At 51.9% G+C, this 12,999-nt stretch overlaps 2 protein-coding genes across 2 annotated transcripts in view; one reads left to right on the top strand and one right to left on the bottom strand.

Annotated features, from left to right (window-relative positions):
• Positions 1 to 2,989, top strand: part of SLC51B (solute carrier family 51 subunit beta) — a 10,078-nt gene extending 7,089 nt beyond the window's left edge. The window contains exons 3-4 of the mRNA XM_017513048.2: positions 828 to 918; positions 2,592 to 2,989. Coding sequence (XP_017368537.1) covers positions 828 to 918; positions 2,592 to 2,784 — 284 coding nt within the window. The 3' untranslated portion in view covers positions 2,785 to 2,989. The remainder of the gene's footprint in view (positions 1 to 827; positions 919 to 2,591) is intronic.
• The window catches only part of RASL12 (RAS like family 12), a 19,663-nt gene continuing 9,608 nt past the window's right edge, over positions 2,945 to 12,999 (bottom strand). Inside the window, exons 3-5 of the mRNA XM_017513046.2 lie at positions 9,067 to 9,140; positions 8,149 to 8,339; positions 2,945 to 4,866 (exon numbers count right to left, since the gene is read on the bottom strand). Of these exons, the coding sequence (XP_017368535.1) occupies positions 4,491 to 4,866; positions 8,149 to 8,339; positions 9,067 to 9,140 (641 nt within the window). The 3' untranslated portion in view covers positions 2,945 to 4,490. The remainder of the gene's footprint in view (positions 4,867 to 8,148; positions 8,340 to 9,066; positions 9,141 to 12,999) is intronic.

Below are 12,999 nucleotides of genomic sequence, written 5' to 3'. Positions count from 1 at the left end.
ACACAACCACATCCAGCTAATTTTTGTATTTTTATTATTTTTTAATTTTTATTTTATTATTATTTTTTGAGACAGAGTCTCGTTCAGGCTGGAGTGTGGTGGCAGGATCTCAGCTCACTGCAACCTCCGCCTCCCGGGTTCAAGCGATTCTCCTGCCTCAGCCTCACAAGTAGCTGGGACTACACGTGTGCGCCACCACATCCAGCTTTTTGTATTTTTAGTAGAGAGGGGGTTTTACCGTTTTAGCCAGGATGGTCTCGATCTCCTGACCTCGCGATCTGTCCGCCTCAGGCTCCCAAAGTGCTGGGATTACAGGCGTCAGCCATCACACCCAGCCTCTATTTTTGTATTTTTAGTAGAGATGAGGTTTCACCATGTTGGCCAGGCTGGTCTCAAACTCCCGACCTCGGGCGATCCACCTGCCTTGGCTTTCCAAAGTGCTGGGATTATAGGTGTGAGCCGCTGTGCCCAGCCTTCTTTCTATTCCTTGTGCTACACAGAGGGCCAGCCCCTGGCAAAACTGAAGATTGTAAAGTTTATCTTGGCCCACCTCTCCCCTGCCCTTCCCCCCTGTTGCCCCACTATTGTTTAACTGCAGTACTGTCTCCTCCATTAGATTAGGGCTTCTCTAGTGTAGACTGTGTCTTCCACCCTCCTACCTGTTAGGCTGGGAGTGCCCCAGGGCAAGCGGCTAGTCTTGATTAGGGCCTCCGCAGCAAGGGAGAGTTGATGCTGTAAGCTGGGTCTCAGCCCAGGCCCCAGCTGTTAGTGGGCTTGAGAGGTGCCTGGCTGCTCCTCAGGGCTCTGTCCTGTGTGTCCCTCCACAGCATCTCCCTGGAATCATTCCATCCTTGCCCTGGCGGCTGTGGTGGTCATGATAAGCATGGTCCTCCTGGGAAGGAGCATCCAGGCAAGCAGGTGAGGAGCTGGTCCTGGGGACATAGGGTGGTCTCTGAGGGGAATAGGCCCTGCCCTCCCAGAGGGAAATCTAGAGAGGGGTCACTTAGGGATCATGGCTGTCCACCCTCTGGGACAGCAAAATTCAGCCTTCAGGGTCCTTCAAGAGCCCAAAGCTGCTAAAAAAAAAAAAAAAAAAAAAAAAAACAAAAAAAAAAAAAAAAAAAAAAAAAAAAAAAAAAAACAGCAACAGGGCCGGACACGGTGGCTCACACCTGTAATTCCAGCACTTTGGGAGGCCAAGGTGGACGGATCACCTGAGGTCGGGAATTCGAGCACGGCCTGACCAAGATGGAGAAACCCTATCTCTACTAAAAACACTAAATTAGCAGGGCGTGGTGGCGCATGCCTGTAATCCCAGCTACTAGGGAGGCTGGGGCAGGAGAATCGCTTGAATCTGGGAGGTGGCGCGGTTGCGGTGAGCCAGAATCTCACCATTGCACTCCAGCCTGGTTAACAAGAGCAAAACTCCATCTCAAAACAACAACATCAGTCCCTGATGACCACCCCTGGCCCTGGACAGTAGGCAGCCAAGACTTGGAGGAGCGCAGCCATTCAGAAGGGGAGCTTGCCGCTCTCACCGTCAGGACACATGCACCTCAGCAAGGTCAACTCAGGGATGAGTGGCCGTCCACGGGCACAGCACACCTGTTTCCCCTACGACCCAGCCAGAATCTCTGGGCAGACAGCTTACCACCGCTGGGTCCCTCCACTGTGGCCAGGAAGTCTAGCAGTATCTTGAATAAAACCAATCTGGAGAGAGGACAGACGCGTGGGAGTCATTACAAGGTTAAGGAGGTGGGCAGTGGGAGCCAGTGAAGGTAGCTGTGGGAGGGGAGTGATGTGTACACGATGGGGTTTTAGAAACACAGCTGGTGTTGTGCAGAGGCTGGTTTGGAGAAGGAAACACCCAGAGGCAGAGATTACTTAGAAATGTCCTGCAGTGGTGTGAGGGATGAGGTCTGTGGTGACAAGGACCTGTACAGTGTGGTTGGGTGAAAAGAACACGGGACCCAGAGTCAGGAGGCTGAAGTGCACACCCCAGTTATGTGCACCATTCGGCTCTTTTATTTATTTATTTTTGAGACTGAGTCTCTCTGTGTTGCCCAGGCTGGAGTGCAATGGTGCAATCTCAGCTCACGGGCACCATCTTCTGCCTCCCAGGTTCAAGCCACTTTCCTGCTTCAGCCTCCCAAGTAGCTGCAATTACAGACACAACCACATCCAGCTAATTTTTGTATTTTTAGTAGAGATGGGATTTTGCCATGTTGGCCAGACTGGTCTCAAATACCTGGCCTCAAGTGATCCACCAGCCTCGGCCTCCCAAAGTGCTGGGATTACAGGCGTGAGCCACTGCCTCCAGCCTCCTTGAGGGTTTCCTCACTTGGAAGGTGTGGGGTGGCAATGAGCTCACAGGTGACAGTAAGGATTCCTTGAGATGACACACACACAAGCATAAGCCATTTCTCTGTTGAAGGAATATCCAACATTGCTGCTTCTTCCCCCACCCTGCACACCGTAGCTCCCAAACTGCATATAGGATTTTCCCCTGAGACTCTTTAAGGCATTTGGGACACCCAGTCCTGCCCCAACCACTCAGCCTCCCTGGTTAACACTGTCCCCTGTTCCCCTAGAAGTCAAAAGATGCAGTCACCAGAAAAAGAAACTCCAGAAGTCCTACATTTGGATGAGGCCAGAACCAAGGATCACAACAGCCTAAACAACCTCAGAGAGACTCTGCTCTCAGAAAAGCCGGTGGAACTTGAGTTAAAAGAGAGAGATGTGCTGTCAGTTTTCCTTCCAGATGTACCAGAAACTGAGAGCTAGTGAGGGGTCAGAGAAGCCCCACCCTAAGCCAGGCACATGATCTGGGCTCAGCTCAGTGGCCTGAAACCTCAGATTTTACAGCCTCTCCCAAGCAGCCTGCTTTTTTTTTTTTTTTTTTTTTTAAAGCAGATACGATGAATGAACTGCAAGCAAACTAAAATTCTGTTATTAAAAAAATCTTTTATTAAAATGCTCCTGGAAGTGAGCGGGTGGTATTACAGTTTGTTCAGAGGGTGGTGATACACACACACACACACAAGTGGCTTGGAGCAAAAGTGCAAAATCCGTATCTGGCCTGCGTGTCAGGAAGCCTGGCTAGGACTCTCAGCATGTGGTCTTAACAGTTCACAACCCCCTCTGACCTCAGCTCCTCCGTTTACAGAATGAGGCTGAAGACTGGGTCAGAGACGCTGTTTGCAATCCAACAGCTGTCTTGAGACTGCTAAGAGAGGAAGGGCAGGATTCCAGGCTCAGAATCCCCTTCCCAATCCTTCCACCCCCCAGGGCCCTCTCCTTTCCCTGCTTATCTGCTAAGAATCTGTGCAACACTTCCTTTGGACTTGGTGTGTGGTAAACAAAATCAGATAACTACCACACTGCCTGCCTCGGAAGGCCTTTTCTTGCCGACGGTGGGGTCCCAGAGGAGTGTCCTGATCCCATGGTATTCTGGTATATAAGCTGTGGTGACACCACCAAATAACATACACAAAAATTTGCTTTATTAACCCAAAATGATTTAGGTTCTAAAGTGGGCTTTGAACACTCAGACCCATTGCTGAGGGTCCTGGGTCCTGCCAAACCAGAAGACAAACAGCTTTACTGTTTTTCCATCTGCAAGGAGGCATGCCCTGTACCCCTGGATGGGTCTGATGCTGCTGTGGGCTCCCTGGAGCCCTGGGTAACTCACTGGAGTGACGACTTTCTTCCAAAGCCTGACCATTAAACTTGAGGGAGCTGGCCCTGAGGTTCTACGGACAGAGTCCTTAACAGTGGGAAAGCATGGGGCCTCTGCTGGTGAAAGAACTCTGGAGTTCCTTACATTGGACAGCCCCTCCCTTTTACCCTCATTGAGAGGCCAAGTGCTGGAAATACCCCTTCCTTGGACCTCTTTGCCCCGCCCAGGCGGCCCACTGGATTATTTTAACTAGACTTTCCTTGGATAAACTGTGGAATTTGTAGCCTGGGCCTTCTGTGAAGTCAGCAGACGACGGCAGGGCCTGGCTCTGGCCTCTGACGCTGCAGCCGCCCTGCCTGTCCCGTCCACCAGGTGGCACAGGGACCCCAGAGCGGTCATTCTGCAGGCCGTTCTCAGGCCTGACATTGACAGAGCTGTCCACCCAGACCTTCCGCGGAGGGCCACAGCTGGCCCATCTGCAGCTGCAGCAGGAAAGGCTGATGGCAGCAGGATGGACACTGCAATTTCTTCCTACTTAAGGCTGACCCCAGGTCTCTGGGTTGTCGCAGTGGCCGTTTCCCTCCAGGGCCACAGATGTGGTGGTTACCATGAAGAGCAAGGCCTGGAGGGAACAGAAGCAGCATCCCTGCCTGCCACTCCAGCTCACACAGGGAACTGAATGTAGACACTGCTTGGTGCTGGAGGCGGGGTCTGGTGTCCATCAGAGGGAAAGGCTGGTGGTAAGAAGCCAGCCCCTGTCCTGCTGAAGCCCTGTCCAGCCACCGAGCCCAGAGTTCCTGGGGAGGGGCCCTCAGAAGATCTTGAAGCCCTTCAGGAGGGTCAGGGTAGGTGCCTTGCGCTTGCTCTGGGCCCGGGATGACTTCACAGTGACCAGCTTGGCCTGGGCCACGGTGGGCATCTCCTTCAGGCTGACAGTGGAGAGCGTGTTGAAGGTGCAGCTGGCCAGCCCATGGCGGGCGGTGAGCGGGGCCTGCTGGGGCAGGGCCCTATCCTCAGAGATGAAGAGGGGCCGGGTCAGGGGGCTCTTCTCCAGCTCCCGCCGTGCCTCTCGCACTGCCTCGTGGAAGACGTGCTGCACGTGCTCAAAGTCCAGACAGGCAGAGACCTCGAAAAACAGGCACCCAAACCTGCCTGCCAAGGCCACACCCTCTGCCTTGGTGACTTGCCTGGTGAGGAAGCAGGGTGAGGCAGGGAGTTAGGAGCAGGCTGTGCCAAGTTGGGCAGACCAGCTCCTATACCCAGTGCCCCACGGACTAGCTGGGTGGTCTGAGATCATCTTCATCTCTCTGAGTCTCCGTGTTCTCATCAGTACAATGGGTTACTGACCTCTGCCTCTCAGGGTTGTTAGGATTACAAAAGACAATTTGTACCTGGCACAGATTCAGTGCTCAATAAATGGTGGCTGATGCCGCCCAAGCCAGAATTTCAGGATGAGGATGAGGGTAAGAAGCTGTTCCAAATTGCCCGTGCTAGACCCTGCCTGTGGCTGGAGGAAGCAGGCCATTCCCAGCTCCATCTCTTCTCTACCCCAACATGGGTCCCTGGGGCAGGAAACAGGCCACCCACAGCTCTGGCTTGTGGGATCAGCTCTAGAGAGAGGCGGTCATTTGCACTGAAGGGTCAGGCCATAGAGGTGATTCCAGAAGCCTGCGGTTGGCGGAGTTCTCAGGGCTCCTGGGGTGTTCTCAGGGCAAGAGTGAGCAGGGGTGAAAACATTTCATGGTGAGGAGGGCAAAAGGAGAGAGGGGGCAACACCTATTCCAATTTGGTTCAACACCACCTCCCGTGAGGGGAGGATTGAGTATCTGAAACTCGGGAAGGTCCTGGAGGCTTCTGGACTGAAAGCCGTGGGACTTGAGGTGGCAGGAAAAAGAAGGCTGGCCCTCAGGTAGGTCAGGTGTCTAGAAGAGGAAAGAGACGGGGGCCCCTGAGGTCTTGGGGCTGAGATTCCACTGACGGGATCTTTCTGACCTATGGCTGAGCAGACACTGCCCATTCCCAAGGATGATGGCACAGCCGCCAGATGAGAGGAGGCACTTGAGTGGGCCATGGTGGGGAAAGCTTCTGAGCCAAGGCTGACCTGGCAGGAGCAGGGTCTGAGAATGGGCTAGCTGCCCAGGGTGCCACTCCATCGGTGGGGGGAGTCTCAGAGACAGAGAGAGAGAATGACTGGAACTAAAAGAGTCAGAGGCATCGAATCCACGCTCCACCCGGGAGTGGTGTTCTGTCAGAAAGCTCACCACTTCCTAAGGAACCCTTCTGGGAAGAATACTTGCTATTGTTTATTTTTATGATGAGCTTGAATCTGCAGCTGGAAGAATGAATTCTCACCAACACAAACCCTGTGTTTGCACGCACGTGTGAGTGTGTGACGGAGGCACAGGACATCGTCCTTTGTCTTATTTTGTTATATCCTAGGGAAAATTTTATCAGTGGCTTGGGAAGCACCACCCTAACCCACATTTTACCCTTTTAGCTGTGAGACAGTCATGGGAGACAGTGACCAACGCTCAGCAAAAAGTTAGATTTCCTGCGCTTCCTGGAATCCTAATCTACTGAACTCGGGACTTGGTCGAAGAATGAAATCGGGATACATTGTCATAAATTGGGGTTTTTTTTTGGTTGTTTTTTGAGACGGAGTCTTGTTCTGTCACCGAGGCTGGAGTACAGTGGCACGATCTCGGCTCACTGCAACCTCTGCCTACTGGGTTTAAGCAATTCTCTGCCTCAGCCTCCCAAGTAGCTGGGATTACAGGTGCCCGCCACTATGCCCGGCTAATTTTTGTATATTAGTAGAGATGGGGTTTCACCATCTTGGCCAGGCTGGTCTTGAACTCCTGACCTCGTGATCCACCCACCTTGACCTCCCAAAGTGCTAGGGTTACAGACATGAGCCGCCGTGCCTGGTCGTCCTAAGTTGTTTTTAGGGAAGGGGTGGGATCAGCTTCATTTGAGCATGTATTCTTTGTTATTTGCTCCCAAACTATTTTAGACAATCCCTTTGGCAAAGATTGGGGTCAAGAAAGTGATCTGTAATTTTTTTCCCTGTACTAAAAACTGGTCACAATCCTGTGATTCCTCAAAGGCTACCTTCAACAGCTTTCAGGTCACACGACTTCTCTCATTCCCTGAGAAGCAATTTGCCTGGGTCTGAGGGCTTGGCCACCTTCGAAGGCCTCTTACCAAAGTCCCCCTTCACGATCCCACACCTCTCTTTTTCCCATGGCCCATCTGACCCCTTTGAAACAAAGGGTCCCCTACTTGTTAACACCAGTCAATGTGCCCCTGGGGCCTCGGGAAGCAAGACTGACCAGTGAGAGCGGGGAGGGATGCCTGGCTGATGGAAGGGGCTACCTCTTGCAGGTAGACCGGCCACATAGAACCAAGGTCAGTGTTGGAGAAATCCAGCGGCATTACTCATCAATTACAGGCATCGCAGAGTCAAACGCCTCAGGGCCAGGCAGGCAACTTGAATGTGTGGAGAGGGTGGAGGTAAAGCACAGGGCGGCTGGAGAAAGTATGTCCCACCTCAAAGCATTCCAGTTCTAGGTCTTGTAAAACACTGTGCCAGCCAAGCAAAATACCACTGCGGTGTTCTTCAGTCATGCGCCCTCTGGCCCAGTCTATGACCTCTGATTCGAGTCCAACCGTTTTAAGAGAACCTGCCCTCAGCCCAGCCAACCGCGGGAGTGAGCCTGGGGGGCTGGGGCTGGGTGAGGCGAGAGCCAGTTGGACCAGAGCAAGACACCTGACCAAGGAGCCAACCAGAGCCTCTCTCCTTAAAATTGGAATTGGGCACCAGACCAGTCAGTCAGCTGCTGGGAGTGGGGCCAGAAGGTCATACAGACTCAGGCAAGAAGGGTGAGTCCAAGAGAGCCCAGAGACCCAAGAGGGTGGAAGGAGTGGACTCTGACTTTCAGGGTACAGCCCGTGTGTGACCCAGAAACCTTTCCCTTCAAGTCCTTGGCTGCCTGGAAGACCAACATCTACCACATCCTTACAACATAATCCCTTCGGCCAGGCACGGTGGCTCAGGCCTGTAATCCCAGCACTTTGGAAGGCCGAAGCAGGCGGATCATCTGAGGTCAGAAGTTCAAAACCAGCCTAGCCAACATGGTGAAACCCTGTCTCTACTAAAAATAAAAAAAATTATCCAGGTGTGGTGGCAGGCGCCTATAATCCTAGCTACTGGAGAGGCTGAGGCAGGGGAATCACTTGAACCCGGCAGGCAGAGGTTATAGTGAGCTTAAGACGGTGCCATTGCACTCCAGCCTGAGCAACAGAGGAGACTCAGTCTCAGAAAACAAACAAACGAACGTATAATCCCTACTACCTCAATTCAAAGGGATGACCGTTCTTAGCAGCCCCCCGATCCCTGAAGATGCCACCTGCCCTTACAAGCGAAGAAAGCGAGCTCCAGAGACAAGGGCCAAGCAGCCCGTGCTCACCTGTACTGGGCCATGTCCAGCTTGTTGCCCAGCAGCAGGGCAGGGAAGCTGCGCTGCGTCTCCTTCGCGTGCAAGGCAAGCAGCTCCAGGTAGCTGCTGCTGCCCTCGAAGCTCTCACGGCTGTCGACGCTGTACACCACCAGGAAGGCGTGGGCCCAGTTCAGGTAGCGCTCACAGTTCCTGGGGGTGTCCTGGGGTGAAGGAGAGAATCCCCACCAGGGGCAGAGGAGGTTAGGGCAAAGGCCTTCACCTGAGCCACCCAATCCCACCTCCCCACTACCCGCGTCTCTGTATGTTGTTCCTCAGCACAGCCCTTTCAAAGGGGCGCTTGACTGTGGATTTGGCTTGGTGTGAAAGGAGACATTGTCTCATGAACCTCCCTCCCACCATCCAGCCAGAGACTGGGAGACCTTGCCCCCTTGGGCACAGAGCCAAAGACTCTGGCATGGACCCTACAGAGACCTGGCTGTCCCTGGGCACCACTGGTTTTGGGTCAAGTTCATGCTGCCCCTTTGGGTTCTGAGAGTAACTGGCATCCAGCCTTGGCAGGGCGTAGCAAGGACATGGGGGGAGATTTGTGTGTGGGAGGGACCTGGGCTGAGGGGCTCTCACCAGGAGCGTCTGTGTAAACAGGTCTGCTCCTGCCTCCTCATGTGCACTAGCACAGTGCCCCATAGCACAGGATCTCAGAGCAGATGCCAGCAACCATCAGGTCTCTCCAGGCCCTGACCCATCCTTCTCATTTGGTAAAGGAAGGATTCAGGGCCAAAGAGGTCAAGTGCCTCATTCAGGGTTACACAGCAAACTTGAGCTTAAAAGGCATCTAAATGCCCATCTGAGGACACATACTCTGGGCCAGGACTTCTCAGGAGGCGACACTGATTTGTAGCAGTGCATAGGTGATGGGGGTAATGTTACCAGGTCTGCAGTGTCCATGACCCTCAGGTGGACAGGTTGGTGGTCCACAGTCTCCTCGGAGCTGTAGGTGTCCTCTACAACACAGACGGTCAGCTGGGTCAGACACAGTGCTTTGGACCTAAGTTTGAGCTTCCCTCTGTGCTAGACCCTTGTGGGGCCTTGGGGACCTTAGGAGCTGCTCTGGGGCTGGGACCACTGGAAAGTCCTTGGTTCTCACCCACATGGAAGCTACAAGCAGAACCTCCCACCAAGGAGTTGCTGCCCCACCTGCAGGGCTCAGCATCAATGGTCACACACAGACCACGCCTCGGGGGTGGAACTGTGTGCTGGGCCCAAACACAAAACCAGCAGGATGGAGTCAAGTGTGTGGCCCCAGGACCCTGTTAGCAGCACAGGCTGGCTCAGGAGCTGCACTGCCAGTCCCTCCATCCCAGAGCCCCAAGCTTTCCTACCCTCTTCCCCTCCGACCATCCTCCTGCCCCCAGTGGGAGAAGAGACAAGGGAAAAGAGAAGTACACAATACGATGGAGGGATGGCAGTCAGACCCCATTTAGAAATTTCGAGAAGGGCTGGGCGCAGTGGCTCACCCCTGTAATCCCAGCACTTTGGGAGGCTGAGGTGGGTAGATCACCTGAGGTCAGGAGTTCAAGACCAGCTTGGCCAACATGGAGAAACCCCCTGACTACAACAATTAAAAATGTATCTGGGCATGATGGTGGGCGCCTGTAATCCCAGCTACCCGGGAGACTGAGGCAAGAGAATCGCTTGAGCCCAGGAGGCGAAGGCTGCAGTGAGCTGCACTCCAGCCTGGGTGACAGAATGAGACGCTGTCTCAAAAAAAAAAAAAGTTCGGAGAAGGTTTTACAAATGATCCTTGTCACTTGTCAACATGACAGCAGGGGAGTCTAGTGTAGTCAAAAGTTTTCAGTTGGAGACCGTGGAACTAAGCCCAATGTCAGCTACTTTTTAGCTGCGTGACTTGGCCAAATCACTTCAGCTCTCTGAGGCTGTTTCCTCCTTTTAAAATGAGAATACTATGATAATATTGCTGACATTTCCAAGCCTTTCCTCCTGTCTCTGGCGCTGTGTGAAGTGCCTGACGTGAGCTCATTTAACATCTCAATTAAAGCCTTAAACGTAAGCCCTGACCCCATAAAAACCCTAGAAGAAAATCCAGGCAAAACCATTCAGGACGTAGGCCTAGGCAAGGACTTCATGACCCAAACACCAAAAGCATTGACAGCAAAAGCCAGAATAGACAAATGGGACCTAATCAAACTCCACAGCTTCTGCACAGCAAAAGAAACAGTCATTGGAGTGAATCGGCAACCAACAGAATGGGAAAAAATTTTTGCAGTTTACCCATCTGACAAAGGGCTGATATCTAGAATTTACAAAGAACTAAAACAGATTTACAAGAAAAAAACCAACAAGCCCATTCAAAAGTGGGCAAAGGATATGAACAGACACTTTACAAAAGAAGACATACATGAGGCCAACAAACATATGAAAAAATGCTCATCATCACTGGTCATCAGAGAAATGCAAATCAAAACTACATTGAGATACCATCTCACACCAGTTAGAATGGCGATCATTAAAAAATCTGGAGACGACAGGTGCTGGAGAGGATGTGGAGAAATAGGAACACTTTTACACCGTTGGTGGGAATGTAAATTAATTCAACCATTGTGGAAGACAGTGTGGCGGTTCCTCAAGGACATAGAAATAGAAATTCCATTTGACCCAGCAATCCCATTACTGGGTATATATCCAAAGGATTATAAATCTTCTACTATAAGGACACGTGCACATGAATGTTCACTGCAGCACTGTTTACAATAGCAAAGACCTGGAACCAACCCAAATGCCCATCGATGATAGACTGGATAGGGAAAATGTGGCACATATACACCATGGAATATTATGCAGCCATCAAAAACGATGAGTTTGGGTCCTTTGTAGGGACATGGATGAACCTGGAAACCATCATTCTCAGCAAACTGACACAAGAACAGAAAATCAAACATTGCATGTTCTCACTCATAGGTAGGTGTTGAACAATGAGAACACATGGACCCAGGGACGGGAGCATCACACACTGTCTGGGGGGGAACTAGGGGAGGGACAGCAGGGGGTGGGGAGTTGGGGAGAGATAGCATGGGGAGAAATGCCAGATATAGGTGATGGGGAGGAAGGCAGCACATCACACTGCCATGTGTGTACCTCTGCAACAATCTTGCATGTTCTTCACATGTACCCCAACCTAAAATGCAATAAAAAAAAAAAAGTCCCATCTCCCAGGGCTCTGTAAAGACTGGATGGGCCCCCCTGGGCCTAGGGCCTGGCTCCCCGTACATGCCTGGTGAGGGCAGTGGGAACCATGGTGTTCCAAAGTTAATTGGGCAGAATCACATTCCCAGGGTTTTTTCTTTTTTTTTTTTTTTTTTACTTTTTATTTTCAAACAACTTTAGACTGACATAGAAGTTGTAAAACAGTACAGAGTTCCTGTGTACTCTTCACTCAGCTTACCCCAATGTCATCACCTAACACAACCACAGCCCAAGGATCACAAAGAAACTTACATTGATACGGTTCTATGAACCAAACTAGTGACCTTATTTGAATTTCTTGAGCTGTTACCTTTTTATATATATGGTTCTCATGATCTCAAATCTGAGAAAGCAGCAGTGGCCAGGCATGCAGAGGACCTCGTGGCCATGTTGGCAGTCATTCTCCCCACCCCAACCTGCCTGTGTCATTGGCCCACATGGGTAAGTGCACTTGGTTATCACCTTTCCCTAGGTATCCCCTGCCCTAGTGACCCTAAAGAAGACCCCCTTAGGAGAGCTGGGATGCTCTCTACCCTCCTGGCAGCATCCACTGTGAGAGGGCATGCCCCCAACCCTGGCTGAATTTACAGTCAAACACTTCTCTCCGAGGGCCGCTGGCAGCCAAGCCGGCCTGGACACACTCCAGGTCCACTAGCATCCAGCATGAATCACAGACAGCTTCTTGTCCCCAGCCTGCTTTGGGGACTTGGATAAATAGCTGCTCTTATGCAAAGACAAAAAAAAAAATGTAATGGAAACTATGTCCCAAATGTTTAACTATATTTGGTCCAAGCAGAGCTGCCCCTAGAGGCTTACATCTCTTTCAGATCTGTCTTTATTTTCCAGTCAAAGATGTCAGATGCACCCCTTTTAAGGGTTCCTCCCAATGGGCTCAGTGTCCTGCCCACCCCAGTGAAAGGCGCCAGCCGCACCTTGGCCTCCTGCTGACAACATGACAGCCTTTCAAGGTTGCTGTTAGCTCCACTGTAGAGAGATGACGAGCTGAAGGCCCAGAGAAGGGATCTCACCCAAGGCCACACAGCAGAAGGAACTTGAACTTGCCTAAGGCCCAATCAGCAGAAGGAACTTGAACTCAGGGCTTCTAGGCTTGGACCCCCTCACCCCCTGACTGCTCAGTGAATCAGCCCACCCTCCAGCTCTGTCTGGGCAGGGCCCAAGGGAAGACCAGAATTGCCCAGTCCAGCCGGGACGTGGAACATGGCTGGGTGGGCTGGAAGAAGCCTCGGAGCTCATGCTGCCCAGCTCCCTTTACAAAAGAGGTGACCAGCCTCAGGGGCTAGGGCAGTAGTGAGGGCTCCTTTCAGTCACAGTAATGTCCAGTCCAGTCACCAAGTCCCTGCCTCAGGATACTCTGCTATCCTTAAATATATGGTCTTCCCAATACCTGGTTCTAATTACTATTCCATGGACTTTTGTGCTGAGAAAAGAGTCATTTCCCAAAGCTGTTTTCCTCTCATTTACAGTAATAATAATTTTTTTTTTGAGACAGAGTCTTGCTCTGTCACCCAGGCTGGAGTGCAATGGCGCGATCTCGGCTCACTACAACCTCTGCCTCCTGGGTTCAAGTGATTCTCCTGC

The sequence above is a fragment of the Cebus imitator genome, unplaced genomic scaffold (assembly GCF_001604975.1).
Source record: "Cebus imitator isolate Cc_AM_T3 unplaced genomic scaffold, Cebus_imitator-1.0 Scaffold485, whole genome shotgun sequence".
Classification (NCBI taxonomy): Eukaryota; Metazoa; Chordata; class Mammalia; order Primates; family Cebidae; genus Cebus; species Cebus imitator.
The sequence above is the reverse complement of the archived record's forward strand: the minus strand, read 5'-3'. Positions and strand labels throughout refer to the sequence as shown.